We start from the raw sequence: 27,548 nt of genomic DNA, 5'->3' as shown, positions 1-27,548 counted from the left end.
TTCAGATATTTGAAGACGACTATTATATACCTCATTAGTCTTCTCTTCTCCATGAAACATACTCAGCTCCTTCAACTGTTCGCCATAGGACAGTTTCCAGACAATCTTTGTTGCCCTCCTCTAAACCCATTCTATTGGACAGGATATTGGCCTAACCTACTTCACAGGGTTGTTGTGAGGAGAAACTCAAGTATGTAGTCCACTGCTCTGGGCTCCTTGGAGGAAGAGCGGGATAGAAATGTGAAAAATAAAATAAATGAATAAATAAATAAATATTCCGAGTGGAACTGACCAGCACAGAATAGAGTATAACAGTTACTTCTCGTCAGTGGCATAGCTAGGGGAACCAGGGGTCCATGTTTGTCCCCATTCCCCAGGGGCCCTGCTGGGATTTTTGAGGTGTGTTTGTGTAGCACAGGGGCCGACACCCCCTTGCCTGTGATGTGACAAGGGCTTGTGCAACCCTTCTGGGCTCTGGCCAGGGGCGTAGCTATAATTGAGCAAAAGGGTTCAAAGAACACAGGCCCCCAGCTCCTGAGGGCCCTCCAGCTCCATCCCTCCCTATTTTCTTCATTATCTCCCTCACTCTGGGGGGCCACCAGCGAGAGGGATGAACACGGCCCCCTCTCCCCTAGCTACGCCCCTGGCTCTGGCTACACCACCTTGCGTGTGGAGTCGCACACAAGGGGTCATGGCCAGAACCCCAGAGGGCCCGTGCAAGCTTCCCAGATCTCATTCCCAGCTGGTGTTTGCTTGCTGGAAGGTGTATTTTCCTTTCTCTTCCCTGAGCAAGGGAGAGAAAGGAAAATACATCCACCCGGCAAACAAACACCAGCTGGGAATGAGCTCTGGAGAGCTTGCACGCCCCTTCTGAGGCACTGACCACACCCCCTTGTGTGTGACTCCACACGCAAGGTGGTGTAGCCAGAGCCCAGAAGGGTTACACAAGACCCCCCAGAGCTCATTTCCCAGCCATGCACATTGCTGGGTGCGTGTTTTGTTCACACACCCAACAATGGACACAGCTGGAGCTTGGAGCAGGAGGGGTGTGTCAGGCGGCCCCCAGGAACTGGGTGGCTTGGGTTCTTTGAACCTGTCCACCCTATTATAACTCCGCCCCTGCTTCTCTTGATCTAGATGCTATGCCTCCAGTAATGCACAAGACTGCATTTGTTTTTTGTGTCTACTACTGAGTTATGTTCCCCTACCTTATATATCATATATGTAAGTAGCACTACATGTTAAGTCAGTAAAAATCTAAAAAGGTGCAAAGATAAATGTATACATCTTTCCCTTGATGTAGTCGCTAGAATCATTTTCCAGGCTGCCCTTTGGTCCGTCTTTCTGCACTGAGCTGTCACTTTGCTCCCTGCTGAAGGCAGGCCTCTTACTTCCTCCCACATGCTCTCTACCATGCAATGCCTCTGAAAACTTTCATCTTGTTCTGCACATATTATGTGTAAACGCCAATGAACTGTGGTTTCTCAGAGCAAAGGAGGAAGTGGCCACCTCATATATAGAGACCAGAACCCAGCTTAGGAGAGCAAGAAGCTGTCAGCAAGCCCAGCCAGAGTGCGGACGGTGCCTCGGAATCAGGGAAACCCCAGAAGGAAAGGCCAAAAGAGGACCAAGGAGCCACAACATGAATCCACAAGGTATCATTTATTTAGGCAGCCATCTTAGTAGCAGCAAGAAGGGGCTGTGAGAGACATGGAAAGGTCTGTGGTCTCTGCCCAGGCAACTTGCAATATATTCAAGGGAGAAGACAGCTGCAGGCAGCTGTTGGCATTGAAAAATTAGCAGCAGCAGTAAAGCAGAGGGCAGTAAATAGTAACAGAGGCAGAAGGAGGCATCGCTAGGAAAGGTTTTGTTGAGAAGTGGCTTAATAGAACACACAGAGATGGATGTGAGAGGAAACCCAGGGAGAGAACCCCTCTAGCGTCATAGAGTTGCCAAATAATCAGAGAAGAGCCTGGCCTGGCCTGCTGTTGGGCCCGTAGCAACTGCTTGACATGCAAGACCAGCTGGTTGCACTTTCCAAGGCATAGAGATAAGCATTACCATGAGCAGAATACAGTGGCCCATTGAAAAGCTGGTAACCCTACAGCATTGTCTTACCTGTGGTCTCTAGTCCCTTTCAGTAGTTTATTTGTTTAGCACAGGGTTCCACAATCTTGGGGCCCCAGAGGTTGATGGACTACAAATCCCATCACCCCCAGAGACCCCTGGTTTGTCATATTTGTATCCTACTCTTCCTCCGAGGGCCTCAGGGGAACACATTTGAATATTAGACTATTTTATCCTCACCACAACTGTATTAGGGAACTGAGAGAAAACAGCTTGTACAAAGGAAAGCTAACATAGCCAAGATATGTATGTGCTATTAAGCACGTTTATATTTCATCCTTCTTCCTAGGAACTCAGAGGAACAACCTGGGGTTTTGTACCATTTTAGTCTTATTAGGGAACATTATTAGAGAAGTTGACTCAGAGAGAAAGTGGCTTGTCCAACAGAAAATTGACACAGCTAAGATTTCATGGTGTGCTCTCTCTCGCTCACTCTCCCACCCCACTTCAGAACTAATCAAGAGAATGAGCTAATTTGAATATGCAATAAACCTTTCAATAAATTAATATGGGCATGGGAGCAACAGCCACTTTTAAACCACAGAACAACTAGCAACTCTAAGAAAATAAGAACAGCCCAGCTGGACCAGGCCCAAGGATGCCCATCTAGTCTAGCATCCTGTTTCACACAGTGGCCCACCAGATGCCCCTGGAAGTCTACAGCAGGAGTTGAGGGCAGGCCCTCTCTCCTGCTGTTACTCCCCAACTCTACCACATGCCTCTATGTATTTCCTATTGGGAGTGAGCAAAAAAGCTTGGTGTCAGGAAATTCTGGTGTCTGCCCAATTCTAGAATCAACTAAAGCAGGCCCATAGCCAGGGAGGATAGGGCAGGCCTCCCCACCATCCCCAGCCCAATGTTTTCTGCCCTCAATTGTTTACAAACAACTAATTTTAAAATAACTGTATGTTGCTTGTGCTTTGAACTGAAGGGCGTCAGATAAACTGCCCCCCCCTACTTTTTTGGTGCCCCGCCTAAACTTTTAGGCTGTCTATGGGCCTGCGTTAAAGCCCCATTACCCTAGATTCACAGCCAGAGGTCTATAACAGAGACGGGGACAAAGTCCCATCCGGCATAAGTTCACACTCTCTTCCTCCTGCCATAAAAATATGATCTGGGTGTCCTCCACACATGACCTAAGCAAGGGGTTTCAGGTGAGCAAGCTGGTTTTCCTCAGTGTATGATGAATTCCTAATCTCATTAGATCCATCCGTAGAGTCAACCCAGTTCCAGGCAGATTCCCATCCCAGGACGACTGCAAATAACTGGAGAAGTCCGTCTATCTGAATCTGTTTTAGATGTGAGGAAATGTTATCTCCAAACATTTACTATTTTCTTTCTGAATGGTTAAATAATTGCCACATTGAGAAAGTTCATAAGCATCTGTTTTACCTATCTGAGTTTAAAAAAACAACACTTGCATCTTTCAGTCAAGTGTGCAAATTTCTGAAGAGAAATACAGTTTTCCTCTTGTCGCAGACCAAGTCCACCCACCCCGCTACTACTATTACGTAGTTGTGCATTTTTAGTGTACCCTAACCCTGTTCTGTCACCCCCAGCTTTGCAAACATCACCTCAGTTCTCCGATCCCAGCTGTGATATCATTTCAGGATATCTCACATTTTTCTCAGATGAGTGCCTCTCTCACATTTCCTCTTTCCTATTGGGGGTGTGCAAAAAAAAAAAAAGCTCAGTCAGGAAATTCTATCTAGTTCCTCTTTGGTTGAACAAACAACACAGTAACCCAAAATAATGCCTTCAGCAGAAGTCAAAACACCTACTTCTCAGTCAGGAAATTGCATTTGAAAAGGGAAATGCAGAAACGGGGATCCTGGGAGCCTTTGGAGAAAAGCAGCCATGTGGAGGAGAGAGGAGGTTGGGGGGTGGGGGATGTCACACATGCCTGTTAACATTTTCTTCACCTTTTAGGAGGAAAGGCATTTGGGATGCTGAAAGCTCAGCAGGAAGAGTTCCTGGACTCCCTCAATAAGGTGAAACGATCTGTTTTTAACACTGTGGGTGAGGGCAAAGCATTGGCCAATCCTGGAGTCCTTGAAAGGCAGACAAAACATTGGTCAACAGGGGATTCCAGGGCGCATCCTGGTGAGCTACTCCTCCTCCCTCAGCTCCTCCCCTCTGTGCCTCAAATCATCAGGAAGAGGGTTCATGTACCACCTGGATCCTCCACCTTTGAGTTCTCGCTATTCCAGCTGAGCCCCTCCTCGGCAGTCCCAGCCATCATGGGAGCTACTTCTTTCTCCTCATAAGCAGAGAAGAACAGGCCTGCTGTATCAGGCCAAAGACCTATCCAGTCCAGACTCCTGTGTCACACAGCGGCCCTTCCTCTGGGAAGCCCACAGACAACAGATGAAGGCAGGGGCGTAGCAAGGTTGGAGTGGGCCCAGAGACAAGATTTTAAAATGCCCTCCCTCACTGAAGCTTTGTGAATTGTGGACGATGCAAGTCATTTAATGGTACTGGAGAAAGACATGCTGTTCTGCTAGCTCCAGGTCTTAACACTCACATCAATTTCGGAGGATGAATGCAACTGAAGGAAGTCCGGGCGGGTGTGCAGCTGGGGGAGTCAGTCATGTGACTTGCCTCTGGGGGGCCCTCCAAGGTAGTGGGCCCCCAGACGTCTCCCCTTGCCCTATTATAGTTACGCCCTGGATGAAGGCACTCTCTGCTGTTGCTCCCCTGCAACTGGTATTCAGAGGCATCTGCCTCTGAGTCTGTAGGTAGTCTGTAGCCATCAAGACTAGTAGCCATACTTGTGTCCTCCATGAATTTACCTAAGCCCCTTTTAAAGCCATCCAAGCTAGTGGCCATCACCATGTCCTTTGGCAGAGAGTTCCACAGTTTAATTATGCACTGTGCGGAAAAGTACTTCCTTTTGTTGATCCTGTATTTCTTGGCAATCAGTTTCATGGGATGGCGCCTGGTTCTAGTGTTGTGAGAGAGGGAGAAAAATCTCTATCTATTATTTCCAAACCGTGCATAATTTCATAGATCTCTATCATGCCTCCCTTTAATTGCCTTTTTTCTAAACTAAAAAGCCCCCGATGTTGTAGCCTTGCCTCATAGAGGGTGCTCTAGGCCCCCTGATCATCTTGGTTGCCCTCTTCTTCACCTTTTCCAGTTCTATAATGTCATTTTTAAGATGTGATTACCAGAACTGTACACAGTACTCCAAATGTGACCACACCATAGATCTGTATAAAGACATGATAATATTAACAGTTTTATTTTCATTCCCCTTCCTAATGATTCCTAGCACACTGAGTTGACACTTTCAACAAGCTGTCTACCATGACCCCAAGATCCCTCTCCTGGTCAGTTATCAACAGCTCAGTCCCCATCACTGTATACTGTATGTGAAGTTGGGGTTTTTTGCCCCAATGTGTATCATTTTACATTCACAATGAACTGCATTTGCCATTTTTTTACCCACTCCCCCAGTTTAGAGAGATCCTTTTGGAGCTCTTCGCCATCTCTTTTGGATTTCACTACCCTACATAGCTTAGTGTCATCTGTAGATCTTGCCACCTTACTGCTTCCCCCATCTTCTAGGACATTTATTAATAAATTAAAAAGCACTGGTCCCAGTACATATCCCTAGGCCACCCTGCTTCCTACTTCCCTCCATTGTGAAAACTGTCCACTTATTCCTACCCTCTGTTTTCTGTCCTTCAACCAGTTACCAATCCACACATGAACCTGTCCCATTATCCCATGACTGCTAGGTTTTCTCAAGAGGCTTTGATGAGGAACTTTGTCAAAAGTGTTTTGGAAGTCCAGGTATACAATGTCAACAGGGTCATCTTTTATCTACATGCCTATTGACACTCTCAAAGAACTCCAAGAGGTTAGTGAGTCAGGACCTGCCCTTGAAGAAGCCATGTTTGTTTGTTTGTTTATCATATTTTTATACCGCCTGACATGTCTAGGCAGTGTACAAAATTTAAAATAATATCTAAAAATCAGCACATATTAAAATACACGCAACAATTAAAACAGTAGCATAAAACAGAAATAAAAACAGTAGCATAAAAGAAATATTAAAACAAATTATAAAATTATTACATTGGTTCTCTTTCAGCAAGGCCTGTCATTCTATACGTTTAATAATTTTATCCTTAAGTATGCTTTCCATCAATTTACCTGGCAGAGATGTTAAGCTAAGTACTATAAGTTAATGTTTTAATTTAATACTAAAAATGAAACTATATATTTGAAAGCTATCCTAGCTACATAAATTATAGTTAAGCAAAGTCAATAAAATATATCAATATATCACGAGGTTCATGAAAAATGAACAATAAGACCTCATTATAGTGATCAATATATGTCTAATTAAGAGAATTAGATCCAATGATTCATTTCCAAAGTACCATACAGTGAATGGATTGGAGAAGTATAGACAAATATTCCCTTGTGATTGCAGTAGCATGTATTGATTGAGATTAAATATCCAGTCCATCTTGTAATATTGCCAAACGCGTTTCGACTAACCTCAGTCTTCTTCAGAGGAATTATCAAAGAATTCTCACTTCCACTAATAGTCTTCAGTCCCATGGGGATTAAAGTGGCAATAGCTTCTCCCTTCAGACAGGTGAAACGCACTTGGCAATATTACAAGACAGACTGTGACTGGATATTTCATCTCTCAGTCAGTACGTGATACTGCAATCACACGGGAATATTTGTCTATACTTCTCCCATTCATTGACAGTATGGTGCTTTGGAAATGAATCATCAGATCTAATTCTCTTAATTAGACATATAGTAATCATGAGGTTTTATTGTTCATTTTTCATGAACCTTGTGATATATTGATATATTTTATTGACGATGATTAACTATAGTTTATATAGCTCGGATAGTTTTCAAATATATAGTTTCATTATTAGTATTAAATTAACACATTAACATATAGTACTTGGATTCTCTGCTGATATTGCGATATATTGCTGAATCCAATAAGGTTTTGTGTTTTTCACTGTTCACAGACATTAAGCTAAAAGGTCTGTAATTTCCCAGATTCCACCTGGATCCCTTTTAAAAAATCAGAGTTACATTAGCTACTTTCCAGTCCTCTGGTACAGAGCCTGACTGCAGGGACAAGTTACATATGTTTTCTTGGAGATCAGCAATTTCACATTTGAGTTATTTAAGAGTGCTTGGGTAGATGGTGTCTGGCCCTGGTGATTTGTTCATTTTTAATTTTTCAAGACAGTTTAGAATGTCATCTCTCCTCACCTCTATTTGACTTCACCCCTAAGAAGCTCGGTTCAAGCATAGGTATATGCTCAGTATCCTCCACCGTGAAGACAGATGAAAAGAACTCATTCAACTTCTCTCCATATCTCCATATCCTCCTGAATATCCTCCTTTCACTCCCTCATCATCCAACCACCTCTCTGGCAGGTTTCCTGCTTCTGATGTATTTAAAGAAATTTTTATTATTCCCCTTGATACGTTCCTCAAACGTTTTGCATCCCTTATTATCTCCTTGCATTTCTTTTGCCAGAGTTTGTGTCCTTTCTGTTCTCTTCATTTGGGCAGAACTTCCATTTCCTGAAGGAGGTCTGCCTATTAAAGCTTCATTTACTCTACCTGTTAGCCATGCTGGCATCCTCCTGGACTTGGTGTTCCTTTCTTCCTTTCTAGTATACATTAGGACTGTGCATGTCAGTAAAGGGGGAATTTTGATATCGGAAATCCCTTCCCCCACCCCCACCAGGAGACATCAGATCCCAAGGCAAGTGCCCTGGGTAGTATACTGGTGGTGGTGGCCCTTTAACTGCATGCCCAGCACTGGTGCAGGGGCAGCTGGGCAGCACAGTGATTCTTGGGAGCTTGGGGGGGGGGGCAGGCATGGAGTGACACAGAGCATCCTGCAAAGCCCTCATGGCTTCTGGGAGGACACACAGACTTCTGGGGATTGTAGTCCCACTCAGAACTCCAATCTGAGAACTTCTGAGTGGGACTACAATCCCCAGAAGCCTGTGCAATCTCCCAGCAGCCATGCGGGCTTCCAAGGCTGCCCTGCATCACTCCCTCAGGATTAAGTCCAAGGTCACCTTCTCTCTGATTGGTTCCATGACCAACCAATCTAAGGCACAGTCTTTTATCATATCTAGAAATTTGACCTCTTTGTCATTACCTGAATGTGAATTTACCCAGACTATGTGAGGATAATTAAAGTCACCCATTATTACAGGTCTACCTCTCTTTGACACCTTCCTGATTTCCTTCTCCAACTCTAGGTCACTCTCAGCATTTTGATCAGTAGGATGATAGCATGTCCCTTCTAATACATTTCATTTCAGGCCCCATACTATCACACACAATGTTTCTGTGGAATACTCCCGTCTTCCTAAGTTTTCCATTTTGTTAGATTCTATTCCTTCTTTAACATACAGTGCTAAAGGTAAAGTTGTGCCATTGAGTCGGTGTCAACTCCTGGCAACCACAGAGCCGTGTGGTTTTCTTTGGTAGACTACAGAAGAGGTTTACCATTGCCATCTCCCGCGCAGTGAGATGATGCCTTTCAGCATCTTCCTATATCACTGCTGCCCTATAGAGATGTTTCCCATAGTCTGGGAAACATACCAGCAGGGATTCGAACCAGCAAACTCTTGCTCCCTAGGCAAGTTACTTCCCCACTGCACCATTACTCCACCCCAAATCTATCCCTCTCTGGCCTTTCTATAGAGTTTATATCCAGGTATAACCATGTCCCACTGGTTCTCACCATTCCCACCACATTCCCATTATGCCCACTATATCTATGTTTTCATTAGTAACCAAGCATTCCTACTCGCCCATCTTGGCTCAGAGGCTTCTAGCATTGGCATATAAACACCTATACATACTCTGATGTTGGTGTGTGCTATCTCCCTGATTGCCATTTGCCCTCTTTGACCAGCTATCATATCCTTCTGTCTGCTCTTCCTCTGGCTGTACTCTCTCCCCTTCTGGATTATCTGAAACATTTACACTCTTGCACCTTAAGGGATTTTTTTGCTGAAATGCATAATGTCCAGCTTCTGTGGGCTATTCCCCAGGCATCATTTTAGAAGCTGCTCTTTTTTATTTTTCGTGTGAGCACCCTGGTTCCATCCTGGTTCAAGTGAAGTCCGTCTCTTTTTGTATAGACTTGGCTTGTTCCAAAATGTATCCCAGTGCCTAACAAATGTAAACCCCTCCTCCCAGCACCACCGGCTCATCCACACATTGATACCCTTCAGCTCCACCTTTCTTGCTGGCCCTGCATGTGGAACAGGTAGCATTTTGAGGCTAGCTTGGAAGTCCTGGGTCTCAATATATTACCTAGCAGTCTAAATTTGACTTCCAGAACCTCCCACTACATTTCCCAACATTGTTGGCACCGACATGCACCGCGATAGCTGATTCCTCCTCAGGAAGGAACAGCCTATCTAGACACCACATGATGTCCACAACCTTCTCACCAGGAAGGCACTGCAGTCTACACGCAGGTCACAGACCCATCTCTCTATGCTCCTAATGATCGAATCACCCACAAGGAGACTCCTATCTCCCAGAGGGATATCCTCTGTGCAAAAGGATATGGGTTGATCATCCAAGGCAGGGGTCCCTCCTAAGGGAACCTCATGTGGTGCGGCCACACTTGGAGTACTGCGTACAATTCTGGTCACCACATCTAAAAAAGGACATTGTAGGACTGGAAAAGGTGCAGAAGAGGGCAACCAAGATAATCAGGGGCCTAGAACACCTTTCTTATGAGGCAAGGCTACAACACCTGGGGCTGTTTAGTTTAGAAAAAAGACAACTGTGGGGAGACATGATAGAGGTCTATAAAATCATGCATGAGGTGGAGAAAGTGGATAGAGAGAAATTCTTCTCCCTCTTCCATAACACTAGAACCAGGGGTCATCCCATGAAACTGATTGCCAAGAAATCTAGGACCAGCAAACGGAAGTACTTTTTCACACAACGCATAATCAACTTGTGGAATTCTCTGCCAGGAGAGGTGGTAACAGCCAACAACCTGGATGGCTTTAAGAGGGGTTTGTATAATTTCATGGAGGAGAGGTCTATTGACGGCTACTAGTCGGAGGGCTATAGGCCACCTCCAGCCTCAAAGGCAGGATGCCTCTGAATACCAGTTGCAGGGGAGTAACAGCAGGAGGGAGGGCATGCCCTCAACTCCTGCCTGTGGCTTCCAGCGGCATCTGGTGGGCCACTGTGCGAAACGGGATGCTGGACTAGATGGGCCTTGGGCCTGATCCAGCAGGGCGGTTCTTACGTTCTTATGTACCACATGGCAGTAAATGTGAGCATCCCACCCCCTGCTCCAGGCATTACCATACCTGCCTGCTGTCACTTCCCCCACCTCACCTCTGCCACTGCTGCCCTCCCTGTGGGCTTTCTCCCTTGCCAGTCCCAGACCCTGTGCCACCTCCCTTGCCCATGTGATGTTTCTGCCTTCCCACCTCACCGGCCTTGATGCCACCCTTCTCCCTGCTGTGCTTCTGGGTATGCCCACCACAATACTATTTAGAGGTCCCACTAGTGTCTCCAATTGCCTGTGGCCCTGGAGCAACAGCAGCAGCACAGAAGGCCAATGGGGCCTACAAACAGTGGCGTAGGCACACTTGGAAGTTGAGAGTGACACAGGGGGAAGTGTAGTGGCATCAAGGCTGGTGAGGTGAGAGTCAGAGTGGTGAAGGGAATGGGGTAGTGTCCGTCCTGGCTCTGAGGAAGGGGTAGGACCAGCAAGCAGCATGTTGCCTTCACCTCAAGTGGCAAAAGGAATGAACCAGCCCCGGTTGTTGCTCCCCTCTTCTCATCTCATATGTCACCAGTAAGTGCCCCCCTGCAGCTATCCCTCAGCCATCATCAGGGGTTCCCCTGGAACCCTTTGAGGGAGCTATAAGGAAGGGGGCAAGGGGCATCTTGAACAGGAATTCCCAGCAGCCCATCTCCAACACCTTACCTCCTGTGCCACCCATGCTCTGGCCCTTCAGCAAGCTAGATAGCTGGATGGGCACAGTCAGCTGACCCCTAACCTGGATGTGGTAAGCTCAAGCTGACCTTTCTGGGCCAATGGAAATGCCTCAGGTTCTATTAAACCCTCTCCTCCAAGCCAGCCTGGCAGTTCTACCAGCTTGTTGGGAGTAGCAACACAGACTCCCTCACCTCACCTACACCCACTCACCAGCCCAACATCATCTGTGTCTTCTGCTTCTGCTGCTCTCATCCAACTGTCTCATTTGGAATTCTACCCTATCCTGTCCTCAGGGGTGCATATCCTCCCCAAGCATGTGAGCGGATCCCCATCATTTTACTGAACTGTCCCTTGCCAAACATAATAAAAAGATTTTTCCCCACACACACAAAATTGTGAGGAGTTGCTCCTCAAACATCCCCTCTTTCTGCACCTCTGCCTGTCTTTAGTCATGCTTCTTGCCTCTGTTCCTCTGTTCCTTGTGACCTTGATCTGGTTCCCGACCTTGTCCTGTCCTTGATTGCATCTTCCGTCTCTGGCCTTCTGCTCCTTGCCTACCGACACCCAAAAGTAGCCCACTCCACTGTGGCCTGACTCAGCCCTTGACAAGACATGACAGAAGCACCCCCAACCAATGTACTCAATCCAATGTACCCTTTCTTCCCCCATGTTGAGCTTTATAACACTGTTCTGAAAACTTGCAGAAGAAATTATGTAGACAGCGCTGACTGGATAGTACCTGAGACATGATGCATATACACAGCAATCCCCAAAGACATTTTGCAACTGTTTTAAAAACACTTCTGCAATTTCATATGGTGAGTTAAAGGATAAATCTATAAACAGGTGTATATAAACATATATGTGGTAATTTCAAGTATCTTTTAAAAGGCAGGTAGCGCACCAAAACCATGGGGGCAGGGCAAAACTGACAGCTAACCCAATATTCAGTTTCATCAATTGCATGACTATTGTGCAAACTGAGAAGCTGTAAGGAAGTCACACTCCTACCATGGGTGAAGAACTCACTGTGATTTCGTTTTGAATATTACATCAGTTTGGAGATTAGTTCACACACTTGGGTGAAGAACTCACTAAGACTTTGTTTTGAATATTACATCAGTTTGGAAATTAGTTTACACACGTAGGTTATGATATCTCTTCTGGTCGTCAAGTCAAGATTACTATTTAACCAAAAGATTATAACATAATGAGGATATGCACATGACCTCCCAAAAGTGAGCTAAGGGAGCCCAACCCACTTTTGGGAGGTTGTGTGCTTCAATGGGAGGAACGCAGCTCCTGACAGCAAATCTCACAAAGTACCCCTCCCCTTAAGCGGAGCAAGTGCTAACCCCGTTTTGGTGAACATGAGTCGCCATGACGTGGCTCTGTGCCATGGTGGCTCACGAGGAGACCCCCAACCGGGAGGCTCCAACAAACCTCCTGGCCTCGGAGGTCTCCCCAGAATGTTCCACGCACTTGCACAGGGCATCCTAGGATGACTGCAGGCCGTGTGGAACCTGATCCCTGCTGCCCTTACCAGCTCTGTGACAGAGCCAGTAATCGTGTGGGCAGCCGATCCAGCCACTCCAGAACCCAGCCACCCTGCTCGCGTGCAGGGAGAGTGGGCTAAGGCCGCTCTCCCCTCAAACCACCTCAAGGCGCTTCACTTTGCTCGTGTGAAGCGCCTCAAAAATAGTAAACAGGGTAAATAAAGGTGAAGGCCTAATTCAAATGAAAATGTTTACAATCCATAACATGCAAATAGAGAAGTTTTTGCCTCTGTTTCTGAGAGGCCACCGCTTATAAGCTAAGAAAATTTTAGAAGACAAAGGAATAATTATTGTTGATTTATACGTGTGCATTTATCTAATATTTTCCTTTGTTTTATTGCTTTATTGTTTGTTGCTATATTGTTTTTTTATTTTATTACTGTTTTTATTGGCCACATTTATTTTATTTATTATTATTATTGGCCAAATTCTCACAACCATATTAATTCCCGTTAAATGGGATTGACCAACATTAGTGTGATTGTATGTGAACCCATGTGTGACTGGAATCCTGACTAAGTTCCATGCTGTTAACCAGAATATTTAATCTAGGATCAACTCTGGGCTAGTCATCTGGCCAGATGCCCTGACCAGGATCCACTTATCATGTGAACATGCACTCCATGCCAATCCTGGCTCCCTGCACACTGCCTGTAGATGCCTGTGTGCAGAGTGGACCACGTCCAGTGACGCTCTAGCCTCCCATCCTCTCTCTATGACTTTGCAGCCAAAACACCTACAGCTGCACTGCCTGGCAAAACACCATGGTCTTTGACACACAGCAGCTTTTACTGAAAGTTTATGGGTAGGCTTTACTGCAAACATGAAGTTGTCCCAAAAACCCAACAAAAATAGTGGGGGTGGGGGGTTGCCCCAGATATAGGGTTGCCATATTCTGGCTTTCCAAATTCAGGTGCCTAATTTGCATATTATGTAAATTGGCTTGAAAATATTTTTTGAGCAGAATAATGACTGCATGTTTTGCTCCAGAACTCTGCTTCTGCAAGGGCTAGAGCTTAGCTTTAAAAGAAGTACCAGTTGCATGGGAGTAATGGCAGGAGAGAGGGCACGCCCTCATCCAGCGGCATCTGGTGGGCCACTGTGCGAAACAGGATGCTGGACTAGATGGGCCTTGGGCCTGATCCAGCAGGGCTCTTCTTATGTTCTTAGAAAGAAAGAAAGAAAGAAGAAAGAAAGAAAGCTGATATCTGGGCAAGTCTGGGTGTGCTAAGCAATCTGGGTGAGAGGCTTAAAATCCTGGTGAAACCCAGAATTTCAGGTGGCATGGCAACTCTACCCAAATATAAATCGGGTTATAACCTAATGCACAGTGAAAAACCCAAATTGTGTGTGAACTGCTCCCCAATAACTCACAGAGACTTCGGGGCACATCTAGCTGATATGTGAACACACCCCCTCCATTCCAGAGGAGATGCAAGTTCAAAAGCCCCATGTGAAAAGCTTCCATGTCATCCATACCTGTCACACCCATCTACCCCTGCCCCAACACTCACATTCCCACACCTTCAAGCTACAGCACAGCACAGCATGCCATGGCCAGCAACACAGAGACAGAAGACCCACATTCCACTGACAGACGCTGGCAGGGAGATCTGGCCACTCATGCTGCTGCGCCCGTCCACTGCCTTTGGGACCAGTGGTGTGGGATGCCCACTCAGGAGGACAGGGGGAATCTGGGGGGGGGTAATTTTGTGATATGTGAACAAGGAGAGGCAGGGATCAGGAGGGTTGCACAAGTGGCCCTGGGTGCCCCTTCACCAAGGGTGCCCCTGATTGGAAGGGGCACATGGCACCAATCAGGTGGAAGACAATTGACTTTGCTGGCCAGAGAGGATATGCAATATTGAGGGGAGGGGGGCAACTGATGAGTGGGCATATGAACATAAAAACAGCCCTGCTGGATCAGGTCCAAGGCCCATCTAGTCCAGCATCCTGTTTCACACAGTGGCCCACCAGGTGCCACTGGAAGCCCACAGGCAGGAGTTGAGGGCGTGCCCGCTCTCTTGCTGTTACTCCTCTGCAACTGGTACTCAGAGACATCCTGCCTTTGAGGCCGGAGGTGGCCCACAGCCCTCACACTAGTAGCCAATGATAGACCTCTCCTCCATGAAGTTATCCAAACCCCTCTTAAAGCCATCCAGGTTGTTGGCTGTCACCACATCTTGTGGCAGAGAATTCCACAAGTTGATTATGCATTGTGTGAAAAAGTACTTCCCTTTGTTGGTCCTAAATTTCTTGGCAAATCAATTTCATGAGATGACCGCTGGTTCTAGTGTTATGGGAGAGGGAGAAAAAAATCTCTATCAACTTTCTCCACGCTTTGCATGATTTTATAGACCCCTATCATGTCTCCCCGCAGTCATCTTTTTTCGAAACTAAATAGCCCCAGGTGTTGTAGCCTTGCCTCATAAGGAAGGTGCTCTAGGACCCTGATCATCTTGGTCGCCCTCTGTTGACCTAGAGGAATGACTGTTTTCAGGTCATTCTCCTCAAGGAATGGGCAAGAAGTTTTTATTATTCCCCTTGATGCTTTTAGCTAAATGTTCCTCAAACGCTCTTTTCACTTCCCTTATTGTCACCTTGCATTTCTTTTGCTAGAGATTGTGTTCCTTTCTGTTCTTTTCATTTTTGCAGGACTTCCAATTTCTGAAGGAAGTCTTCTCCCCCTTTATAGATTCCTTGACCTTACCTGTTAGCCACACTGGCATCCTCCCGGTCTTGGTGGTACCTTTCCTTCTTTTTGGTATACATTCTAACTGGGCTTCTAGTATTGTGGTTTTAAGTAAACTCCATGCATTCTGGAGCGAAGTGACTCTCCTGATTTTCCCCTTCAGTTTTCTTTCCACCAGACTCATTTTAGAAAAGTTTCCTCTTATGAAATTCAAAGTGTCTGTGTTAGACTTCCTTGCTGCTTCTCTCCCCGCATGTATGCTGAATTTGATGGCACTATGGTCACTGTTCCCTAAAGGGTCCATGACACTGACATCACGCACCAGGTCCTGACACCACTCAGGATTAAGTGCAAGGTCGCCTTCTCTCTGGTTGATTCCATGACCAACTGCTCTAGGGCACAGTCACACAGTATTTCTAAAAATTTGACCTCTTTGTCATTACCTGACTGTGCATTTACTCAGTCTATATGTGGGTAATTGAAGTCACCCATTATTACTGCCCAGCCTCTCCTTGACACTTCTCTGATTTCCTTCTGCAGCTCCCAGTCACTGTCAGCGTTTTGATCCACACTCCTCCCTGCTAAGCCAGCCAGAGAGCAATGTGTCCCTGAGAAAGATGCCATCCCCTTGCCATGGCGCTTTCCAGATTACACCCTGCAATGGGGTCACGACAAATCTCTGAAGTGTGCTTCCACACTTCCTGTGTTGTGACACCGCAGTTCCTACGCCGACAGCAGGGTGCCGTTCATATTTCCAATGCCTTGTTTCGAATGTAATCGCTGTGATATAGTGCTATGACGTCATATACCCGACATTAAAAAGTTGCTGTTTTTTCAGGTTGTTCGTTTTTGTGAGACTGCTCCCCCTGCTGTTTACATTTTGAAAGTGGTTTGCCTGAACGGAAGCATTTTGCTGCTGTTGAGCAGCTAATCAGGGAAGTGCCCAGCTGTGGGGAATGGTCCCTCCCTGCCCTGCCCTCCCAGGTTGTACACCTGCCCAACCTAGGCACAGGCAGTGCACCTGGTTCAACAGCAGGCACCCTAGACAGTGCTGTTCAGGATACCCTGAGGCCCATGGATTTGCCTTCTCTAACCCTGGGATTCAGGCACGGCTGTGATTGCACAGCTCCCCTCTTTCTCTGGTCCATGATGACCAGTTTCTATGTGCCTGCCTTGCCCCTCTCCAGGAGTCATCTGGGCCATGACCTGGGTGTTTGCTCCATACCAGGGAGGGGATTACAGCAGCTGCCACCCACTTTGGTGGTTCTCCCACCTCCCTGTGCAGGCTGAGCAGCTTCAAAGCACTCCAGGGATTGCTAAGTACTGTCACACATACTCAGAGCTCTTGTGGCCACCCACTCTGGCACTGGGGCCAATGGGAGTGTGGCTGGTGATACAATTAAGGCTTTCCAAGGTGAGAGCAGCGCAAGGGCTCTGCCAGGGTTCCGCCTGGGTCCCTGGAGGCTAATAGCTCTCACAGTCAACTACCCTGGAGCCACTAACTGGGATTGTGTGGGTGGTGCACCACAGCAACCCAGCAGCAATATTGATCGTGCGCTGGACTCACCTGCCAATCCTGGCTAACTGCCGGGGCCAGAGAAGTGATTGTGATAACACGGCCATGGTATTACTTTTGGCCATTATGGCTGGGGATGATGGGAGTTGTACTCCAACAATATCTGGGGGTCCAGGTTTGAGGACCCGTCTAACAATTTCTTCTCTTGCCTTCTACAGGAATTCCTGGATGATCCCAAGTACAGTACAGAAGAAGACCTTGCCCCCAAACTGGAAATGTTTAAGAGTGAGCGAGGCTTGAAATTGTATTTAATAGAGCTAAATCCCATAATGCAATGCCATTCTCTCAAATGGGGAATTTGACTTTGTTTTCATTACTTAGGCTATAATAGCCTAGCAACCAGTGTCATATGGAATAGCAGCATCCAGGGGCGTATCTAGGGTAGGGCAGGCAGGGCATGTGCCCCGGGCACCACTTGAAGGGGGCACCATTTTGTAAAATTATTTTTTTAATGGCTGCCAAAAACAAAATGGCCACTGTGCATGCTCAAATGGCCTCTGTGAGGCCCTAGGTCATGCCAGGCCTTGCAGAGACCATTTGAATATGCACAGAGGGCATTTTGTTTTCAGCGGCCATTTTTTTAAAAAAAGATTATTTTAAAAATAATCTTAATAATTTTTTTTAAATGGCCACCGCACATGCTCAAATGGTCCTTGCAAGGCCCTAGAGGCCAGTGGGGGAGGAGAATCTTTGCAGACCCTCCCCCCAAAGCCTTTAGGAAGCCTCCAAAAGGGGCTACAGATATTCTACCAAAGACAACCACAGGGCTCTGTGGTCACCAGGAGTTGAAACCGACTTGACAGCACACTTTACCTTTAAGTTAAAGGAGGGTAGATTTGACTGATTGATTGATTGGATTGGATTGGATTGGATTTGTATACTGCCCTTCCCAAATGGCTCAGGGCAGTTTACAATTAAAACAAACCACTAAAACAATAAAGAGCTAAAACAAATTAAAAAACAATATAACAATTAACAATTTAAAACAACAATTAAACAATTACAGTGCGATTAAACAATTACAGTGTCACAGATTTTGGCAGAACATTAGAAGATATTAAACAGATTAGAGCTATTTAGCAATTGAACAAATTATCTAGGATTAGATGGCCTACAAGGCCTCCTCCAACTCCATGATTGACTAGACGGTCTACTAGATGGCCTAGTAAAGGGTCTGACTAGATGGCCTACAAGGCCTCCTCCAACTCTATGATTGTCCACATTTGCAACATACTTCTGAGCAATTGTTCTAAACGTTTGATGGAGTCATGTACTACATTGTTAAAAGTTCTCCCTCAATATAATATATTTTGTATAAATGCTTACAAAATATATTCTTCTGAGCATATATCCAACTTTCCAGAGGTATGGGACAGTCAGAAATATCTTCTCATTTTCTTATATAACCTAGTCCTTTATGTTCCTTTATATACCCAGGTCCTGTATCTTCTCCTAAATGCTTCAAAAATTGAGAAATCTTTAAAAGCAAACAAGTTGCCTTTACTGTTATCACTCATTCCAAATCTGTTGTCACTCTTGAACCTGCTAGCAGACTTTTAGATATATTAGCCAGGATCACTGTGATTGTGTGAATGCAGCCATTTTAACAGCAGAGTAATTATTTATTTAAAATATTTATATCACGCTCCTCCAGTCTAATACTACTCAGGCTGGCTCACAACAGCAAAACAACAAAGCAATAAAAACAGTATAAAATTAAACACAAAATGATAAGACAGATAAAATACAATATAAAATTAATACATCGAATAAGAATTGACTTGATTGTGGATGAAGGCTGATATGTCAGTTACGCCCATTTCTAGAGGTAAATTACATTAAAACAGTGGTACATATGCTGGTAACCTCCAGTCTAGACTTCTGCAATGCGCTCTGTGTGGGGCTGACTTTGTATGTAGTCCGGAAACTAAACTGGTGCAGAATGCGGCAGCCAGGCAAAGAGGGTAAAACAAAGAGTCCATATGACACCAATCTTAAAAGAACTGCACTGGCTGCCAATATGTTTTTGAGTAAAATACAAAGTGCTGGTTATTATCTATAAAGCCCGTAACAGCTTGGGTCCAGGGAATTTAAGAGAACTCTCTGTCATGAACCACACCATGTACTGAGATCAATGTGGGGAGGTCTGGTTACAGTTGCCACTGGCTCCTTTGATGGTGTGACACAAGACCAGGCCTTCTCTGTGGCTACCCCAGGGCTTTGGAATGCACTTCCTGTCAATATAAGAGCTTCTCCATCTCTGGCCGACTTGAAAAAAATCCTTTAAGATGCACCTGTTTTCTCAGGCTTTTTGTTAAAACTATTTTAAAATTGTTTTAAGTGTTTTTATTGTATTGTATTTTTGCTGTTGTACACCACTGTGAGATTTATATAACAGGTGGGTTATAAATAAACAGATCCAATTAAAAACCCATCAGAGTGTGCTGAAAAACATTTAAAAGGCTCTTTCTGCAAGGGGTGTTCCAGGTGTCTGTGTCAAATGATGCACTTAGGCTGGAGGCCAGTATGCCTAGGATTCAATCTAGAATGTGGATAGCAATATGTAATTATTGGTTTAAGCTAATATTTTTCCCAACTGGGCTAGTTTCCTTGGTCCTGATTGACAACTTTAATGCTACTTGGAAGTAAGCCCTGATTGTGAAACTGGTACATTTTTGGATTTCACTAGATTTCTTCCCCAGGACTGGGTTATGAACAGACTAAGGCATTTGTCAAGCAACAAATTTTAGATATGAACAGGCAAAACGATCTAGCCTTGGCACCTAAATTCAGATGAATCTTATTTAATCATTCTTATTTCTGATCAATGTCCAGGGGTCACATATAATGCTGCAAAATTTTCTGCTGTAGTATACAAAAGACAGTGCAAGCTAATTAAGGATAAATAAGGTTTCCGTTGGAATAAGACTGCATGCCACTTATTTGTAATTTTACTGTATTTTTGTGTGCAAGATAGTGAAACTGGTCAGAGACTGAAATAAAGATGATTGATTGATTTAAAGAAAGCCTCTCTAAACAAATGAATTTTAGAATCTTTAAAAAAAAAAAAAACACTGAGGGAGGTAGCATGGCAAAGCTCTTCTAGGAGGGCATTCCAGAGCTGAGGAGCCACAACTGAAAATGCCCTGTCTCTTGTCTCTGCCAACCAAATCTCGGTATTTCTGCTGTCCAAATATCCTGTGAACAGGGCCTGAGATGATGAGCAGAGAGCCCCAGATTTGTATGGGTGATTGCAGTCCAACCAGTACCCTGGCCCCAAGCCATGCAGGGCTTTAAAGTTCAAAACCAGCAGCACTTTGAATCCAGCCCAGAAGCACACAAGCAACCTGAATGAATCACAGTAAGAAATCTGCCCTGGTTATCACTTTCATGGAGGATGGGTACCTCCATCACACGTGCTTATTAGTTTCTCGGTGGCATTTAAAATGGCTATTACTGGAAACAGAAGATGGAACAGACAGAGCGGCTGATCTAATTATTGTGTTCTGATATTAATGTGCTCTTTTTTGTAGAGAAATACATGGAATTCGACCTTAATGCACAAGGTGATATAGGTGAGTTTTGTTCATGCTTGCATTCATAATAAGGGGTGGGCTTACAAAAGCCTTTTCTGCTGTTCATAATAGAGATAAGCCCTTTGCCTGAATGCTTGCATGGGAGAAAGTGGCTCAGGCAGGGGCGCCATTAGGCATGGACCTAGGGGCCTAAGTCCATGTGCCCACTCTCCTAGAGGACTTCACTATTTTCCCCAAAGAAAAAGAGGGCCTCTTTTATATTTCCAGAATGGTTTGGCCTAGAGTTCTGAAATTTGGCATAGATTTAGGACAGGTTAGCAGGACTTTGTGTATTAATTTTGAAGCAGATTGGTCAACCCATTGATTTAAAAAAAATAAAACAGAATAGAAAGGAACATAAACTTTGAAAAAAGAAATGCAAGAAGACAACAAGGTATGCAAAAAGAGAGTTTGAGAAGCATATAGCTAGAAGTGTCAAGGGGAATAACAACAATATATCAGAAGCAGGAAACCTGCTAGGGAAGCATAAAGCAGATTATTAAGGAGTATAAGTAGATTGTAGAGAAGCTGAAAGAGTTTTTTGCATCTGTCTTCACAGCAGAGGATACTGACCATATGCTTGCTCTGAAACTGAGCTTCTCAGGCATGGAGGCTGAAGAACTGGGCCAATTTGAGATGATGAGAGAGGATGTTCTAAACTATTTTCAAAAACTAAAAATTCACAAATTGCCAGGATTGGATGGCATCCACCCAAGAGTTCTGAAGGAACTCAAATGTGAAATTGCTGAGCTCCTAGCAAAAATATGTAACTTGTCGTTACAATCAGGCTCTGTACCATAGGACTGGAAAGGAGCTAATGTAACTCTGATATATGTAGTGTAAGAGTCCTATAAGTGGCTTGTTTTATGTCAGAAAATTACAAAAACTTCTGGAACTGAAGCACGCCCCCACCCTGTACCATCATTCCACCTCCATATCAAGGATTCTACCCTTTGCCATCATAAAATTGTGCATCATGCCCCCTCTCTTTTTGTCCAAACCTTTACATTTCCAGAATGGCTCAGCTTAGAGTTCTGAAATTGGGCACACATGTAGCCCAAGATGGCAGGACTGTGAAACTCAGTTAATCCTCTGATTTTTAATGAATTTTTTTCCTACTGCAGTGAGCTTTCCAAAAAGTATTATCTCTGTCTATAGAGTACTTCATACATAGTGAAAATGGAATGAACTGTTACATCTGAATAAACATAAACATTTATTTAATTTTACGAATGCACCACTAGCTCAGGTTGGTTTGTGATCCAAAAAGGTCTGCACGTGAACTGTGAAGCAAGGGACAGGTGTTGTGGTTTTAATTCCCACCCCCCTTATGAATACACCATATGACCAGGTTTGTTTTGTGTTTAAAATATGGAGCAAGGAACATGTGTTGTGTCCCAGTTAGTTTGTGAATGCTCAAGAAGCTGTGTGAATCCATTGGGGCTTTAGTAATCTTTTGGAGGGGATGGGAAATTTATTATTATTATTAATTCGATTTCTATACCATCCTTCCAAAAATGTCTCAGGGTGGTTTACACAGAGAAATAACAAATAAATAAATAAGATGGATCCCTGTCCTCAAAGGGCTCACAATCTAAAAAGAAACATAAGATAGACACCAGCAATAGTCACTGGAGGTACTGTGCTGGGGCTGGACAGGGCCAGTTGTTCTTCCCCTGCTAAATAAAGAGAATCATCACGTTAAAAGGTGCCTCTTTACCAAGTTAGCAGGGGTACCAAAATGCACTTTGGCTCAGATCTGTGGGTTTGTGGTGAATGATCAAGAAGATTATAGATCCTTTGGCGGTTGCATAGTCTTTTTCCCCCTTCCAAATGTACTCTGGCCCAGACCAGTGTTCCCTCTAACATGGATTCCCAGATGTTGACTACAGCTCCTAGAATCCCCGGCTGCAATGGCCTTTGCTTGGGGATTCTGGAATTGTAGTCAACAACATCTGGGAATCCCTCTTAGAGGGAACACTGGCCCAGACGTGTGGGTTTGTGGCAAAATGTGTGTGTGTGTACAGTTATCCTTCGCCAACCATGGTTTTACCAACCATGGTTTTAAGAATATGCGACTGAAATATTGTGAATGCTCTGGCCAACCGCAAACTGAGTATCCATGATTGGGGAGGTATTTTTGTGTGTTTGGAGGGTTTTTTAGTGATTTGGGGGAGTTCAGAGGTTCAATCTGCTCATTCCTCTTGGTGACCCTTTCTGATTTAAAGTGCATTTGAGTGTTTTGGTGAGTGGGGTTCAAAATATTTCCAGAGGTTCAGTCTGCTCATTCCTCTTGGCAATATTAAGGGATTTGAGGTGATTTGGGGGCATTTTTTCCTTTATTTTTCAGTGTTTTTGTGGTCACAGTTCCCCTAACCCTGTTTCCCATATACTTTAATGCCACACCAACTGCGAATTTTCCAACCGTGGGGTTTTGCCAGAACGGAACTCTCACAGTTGGTGAGGGATGACTATATTTATAGGGAGAAGATGCTTATTTTGCAGGGACACCCCTGTAAGCTCATTAGTTCCTGGGTCCAAAATTAACTAGCTGCACCCCTGGGTTCAGTTGCATATTGGGGGCTATGCTGGAGATGAGTTGGGAAGCTTCCGGGGGCCAGATTGAGCCCTAATTGCCATAAGGTCATAATTGCCTTGCCTCTCCCTAAACTAGGAGAAATGGCTACAGTTAGGCAAAAAGCCTCCTGCTCCTATTGTACAGTTATGAAGCTACTATTGCTAGATCAGGGCCAGAGCTGCAATAGTGGTAAGGGGAAAGCCATGTCTATCACTTTACAGGGGCTTGATAAACACTTTACTTATATTCCCTGGGCCTTGCTCGAGTACATAGGAAGGAGCTGCCTAATACAGAGGGCAGCTTCACATGACACTCAAAAAGCTGAACTGCCGGTTCCCAGAGAGAGCACGGACTTCTGGCATGAGCTGTTAGTTTGCCGCCTTCCATGTGATCCAACCCCACTAATGTCGGGTGGCCAAGTAGCACTTCCCTCCACCACCCAACATCTGCCACCCAACTTCCAATCCTGATTACAGGTGTCTGGTCTAGCTCTAACTCAGTATTGTCTGCTCTGACTGGCAGCATTTCTCCGGGGATTTAGGCAGAAGTCTTTCCCAGCCCTGCCCGGAGATGCCAGGGACTTAACCTGGGACCTTCTACGTGTCAAGCTGATGCGTTCTCACTGACCTACAGCCCCACCCACCAAAGAAGTAGCCACCTGGGACTTCTTTTTCTAACCTTATCCTGGCAGGCTCATATGACCATGCTTGTCCATGCTAGTTAGTCTGTATTCCCTTTCTCCACACAGATATCATGGCCTTGAAATGCATGTTGGAAAAGTTGGGTGCTGCCAAAACCCACCTGGAACTGAAGAAGATGATTACTGAGGTGACAGGGGGTGTGGGTGAAACCATCTGCTACCGAGACTTTGTCCTCATGATGCTGGGCAAGCGATCCGCTATCCTCAAAATGTAAGTGCTGTGCAGTCTTACTCCCACCACTTGGTGTTCAGCCGCAATCTCCACCCCTGTCCTTGTGAATTCATACATATTTCTTCTGTCTGCAGAATCCTGATGTTTGAAGACATGAAAAAAGAAGACGAGAAACCAGCTGGGCCCCCTCCAAAGAAAAACATTTCAGAGCTTCCTTAAATCCTCCCACTTCATAAGATTGCCTCCAGCTGGCTACTAGAGCTTTTTCTTTAATGTCCTGGGAAAGGGGTTAGTTCTGGGGTGCCCAACTTTGAATCTCCGGATGTTGCTGGACTATAATTCCCATAATCCCCAGCCACAGTAGCCAATAGTTAGTGGTGATGGGAGCTGTAGCCCAACAGCAGCTGGAGCGGGCCAAAGCTGGGCACCCCGGGATTGAAATAGCAAGTCCTCTCATGAAAGAACAATGCCCATTTAACTGGGAGCAGGAATAATTTTCCTAATAGGTAAAATTTCCATTTGTTCTACTTTCTCTCTCTCTTTCCTCAAAATGGCAGTTGCAGAAATGAAGAAACTCATCAGGGAAGATTTGGGGTAATGATTTAAGAGTCTGGGGGAATATACAGCAATGTTCAGGATCGCCCCCTCCCCAATCTTTCCCCTCCCTGCTAACATAAGGGGAAATTGGAAATTTTAGAAAAATGGAAACTATCTCCAGAACTATTATCTCTCATAATGAAGAGTAAAATAATGCAGAGGAATACCAAAACATGTTATTACTACTGCCCTTCAAACTTTCCTAATGCTTTCCAATAACAACTAATAAGGGTGTAATTCTGCTCTCTCCATGTGTGTGTAATTCTGCCCTCCAATGTGTGGAGAGAAGGATGCAGAACAGATCCTCACGGAAGCCACACAAAATCCTCCTCTTCCTCTCCATACCATAAGAACATATTAAAAGCCCTTCTGGATCAAACCAAAGGCCTGTCTAGCCCAGCCTCCCGTTTCTCCAAGTGGCCAGGCAGATGCCTCTGAGAAGCCTACAAGACGGAGATGAAGTTGCCTAACACTAATGATCCCCAGCAGTGGGTATCCTGCTGATATACTGCTGCTGAACGTGGAAATTCCATATAACCATAGCTCATTGCTACTGATAAACCTCTCCTTCACCTTGCATTTGTCTGATCTCCTTTCCAACCTAAGCAAGTGGCCTTCACCACATCTTGCAGCCACAAATTCCATATCTCAGGGGTTCCCAGACTTGTCGGATTACAACTCCCATCATCCCCAGCCAGGAGGGGACGTAGCAAATTTTTGTTTTCTTTCAGCAAGCAAGCAAGCAAGCAAATAAAATAAATTAATAAATCAGCAAGGAAAAAGGTGGGGGGGGGAGGACAAGATATGTTTGTTGCAGCTAGTCTTTTATAGGGTTTGACTTCTGGCTGGCTAGGGATTTGTTGTTGACAGAGTAGTTTCAGTTTCAGTTGTGCCTAGAGAGACAGTGTGTAAGGGTGGGCTGCAGGTGAGTCACACTGCTTGTGGGAGGGGCCACATTCCTGAAGTGGCTCAATCTGGAAGCAGCTCTTGAGAATACAAGGCTTAGACCAGGGCAACTTTTCTACCCAGAGCTTTGTGCACAAGAGTTTGCTAACAGATATCAAAGGAGTTTAGCAAGGAAAAGGTGCACTTTTGTATATTTTCTCAGAGGACAGAGCTTAAAACCTTTAATTAGCTGACAACTGCAGCTAAGACCTAGCTTTCAAGTAAACAAGCTCTATATATTCTAAATACCCAATAAAACCAGTTATGAAGGTAGAATGCCAGCAGGGGAGGGGGTGCTTCCGGGTGTACTGCACAGAGTGCTGCATGTATGACTGTCTGCCTGAGGGCAGAAGTTGTGGGTGTACACTTGGAGCAAAGAGCTCCTGGCTCTCAGGGAACAAGTTAGTTCCCTCAAAGCCAAGGTGGCTGACCTGGAGAAGCTCAGGGAAGAAGAGAGATATGTGGAGGAGACCCTCAGGGATGATAGAAGCATCCCACTCCCAGGCTGACAGATCCTCTGCTGTTGTGGAGAATGAAGGTCTCAGGGAAGGAGGACATCAGTCTGAGGAAAAGAGGGGAAGGCTCCCTTAGAAGGGATCCCTTGGGTGATGCGTCCATATGCTTTCGCACAGAGGATACACCTTCAGGGGTTGAAGGCCTACTAGTAGTGGGTGATTCAATCATTAGGGATACAGAGAGATGGGTTTGTGACCCACGTGAAGACCACACAGTGACTTGCCTGCCTAGTGCAAAAGTTGCAGATGTCATGCAGCATCTAGATAGGCTGTTAGGCAGTGCTGGGGAGGAGTCAGATGTGGTGTACGTCGGCATCAACGATGTGGGGGAATGCAGTTGGTAGTTCCTGGAAGCTAAATTTAGGCTGCTAGGTAGCATATTGAAGTCCAGGACCCCAGGGTAGTGTTCTCTGAAGGGCTAGCTGTTCCACATGCAGGGCCAGCGAGACAGACAGACTGAAGGGTCTCAATTCATGGACTAGATGCTGATGCCAGGAGGAGGAGTTTAGGTTTGTTAGGCACTGGAATACATTTTGGGGAAAGCAAAGCCTGTACAAAAGGGATGGGCTCCACTTGAACCAAGATGGAACCAGACATAGGAACATAAGAAAATGCCTTATACCAAGTCAGACCATTGACCCATCTAGCTCAGTGTTGTCTATACAGACTGGCAGTGGCTTCTCCAAGGTTTCAGCCAGGAGCCTCTCTCTTCCCCCCCCCCCCCAAATTCAATTTTTATTAATTTTTAACAGTAATAAACATAACAATCATAATAAACACAAATGGACTTCCCGTGCACCTCTCTTCGTGAAATTATAACTATAAAATTTACCCTTATTATTATAATAATAAAAAACACAAATTTAAACCTTTAAGGTTATAAGGAAAGAAAAAACCATTAATCTACCCACCCTGCATTTCAAATCAAATCCTGCTGTAAGATCAATAATAGGAAAATAATTCTTTAAATATAACAAGAGAAAAAATCAGAACAATAAAAAAACCAAAGGAAAAAACAAAAACAAAAACAAGACCTCTTTTCTTCTTCTTTTTAAGCTAATCTTCCCTTAACGGCAGTTCATTACTCTTCTATTTCTTTGCATATATCATTCTGTCCACCGTCAATGCATACATGAAGAAAGTCACGCCATCTGTAAAGATTACTCCTTATATTATTCCCAGCAGGAAGGATTCTGGCTTCTTGGGAAAAGTCACCTTCTTTAATTCATTATATATCATATCTCAATAGGCCTTAACCTTCCCACGGGTCCACCACCAAAAAAGCATATCTTCAGTATGCCCACACTTCGAACATTTGTTTAAAACATTTTTATACATTAATGCCAGTTTTTAATGTCAGATACCATATAAATCATTTTATAATACTTTTCCTTCAAAGCATAGCAAGCAGTAAGTTTTAAATCACTCTTCCATAACTTTTCCCAGGCTGCCCTTTCTATATTATGGCCAACATCTATACTAAAATCAATCTCTAACCAAATTTTATATTTCAGTTAAGC

General features: G+C 44.8%; 1 protein-coding gene across 1 annotated transcript; it reads left to right on the top strand.

Annotated features, from left to right (window-relative positions):
- Positions 1–1,504: 1,504 nt before the first annotated feature.
- Positions 1,505–25,145, top strand: AIF1 (allograft inflammatory factor 1). Its single transcript, XM_053303605.1, has 6 exons — positions 1,505–1,655; positions 4,057–4,118; positions 17,105–17,171; positions 20,480–20,521; positions 23,848–24,010; positions 24,106–25,145. Exons 1-6 carry the CDS (start codon positions 1,643–1,645, stop codon positions 24,188–24,190), a joined length of 432 nt encoding a protein of 143 aa, XP_053159580.1. The 5' UTR covers positions 1,505–1,642; the 3' UTR covers positions 24,191–25,145.
- Positions 25,146–27,548: the final 2,403 nt, after the last annotated feature.

The sequence above is a fragment of the Hemicordylus capensis genome, chromosome 2, assembly GCF_027244095.1.
Source record: "Hemicordylus capensis ecotype Gifberg chromosome 2, rHemCap1.1.pri, whole genome shotgun sequence".
Classification (NCBI taxonomy): Eukaryota; Metazoa; Chordata; class Lepidosauria; order Squamata; family Cordylidae; genus Hemicordylus; species Hemicordylus capensis.
This window is presented reverse-complemented; position numbering and strand designations above follow the sequence as displayed.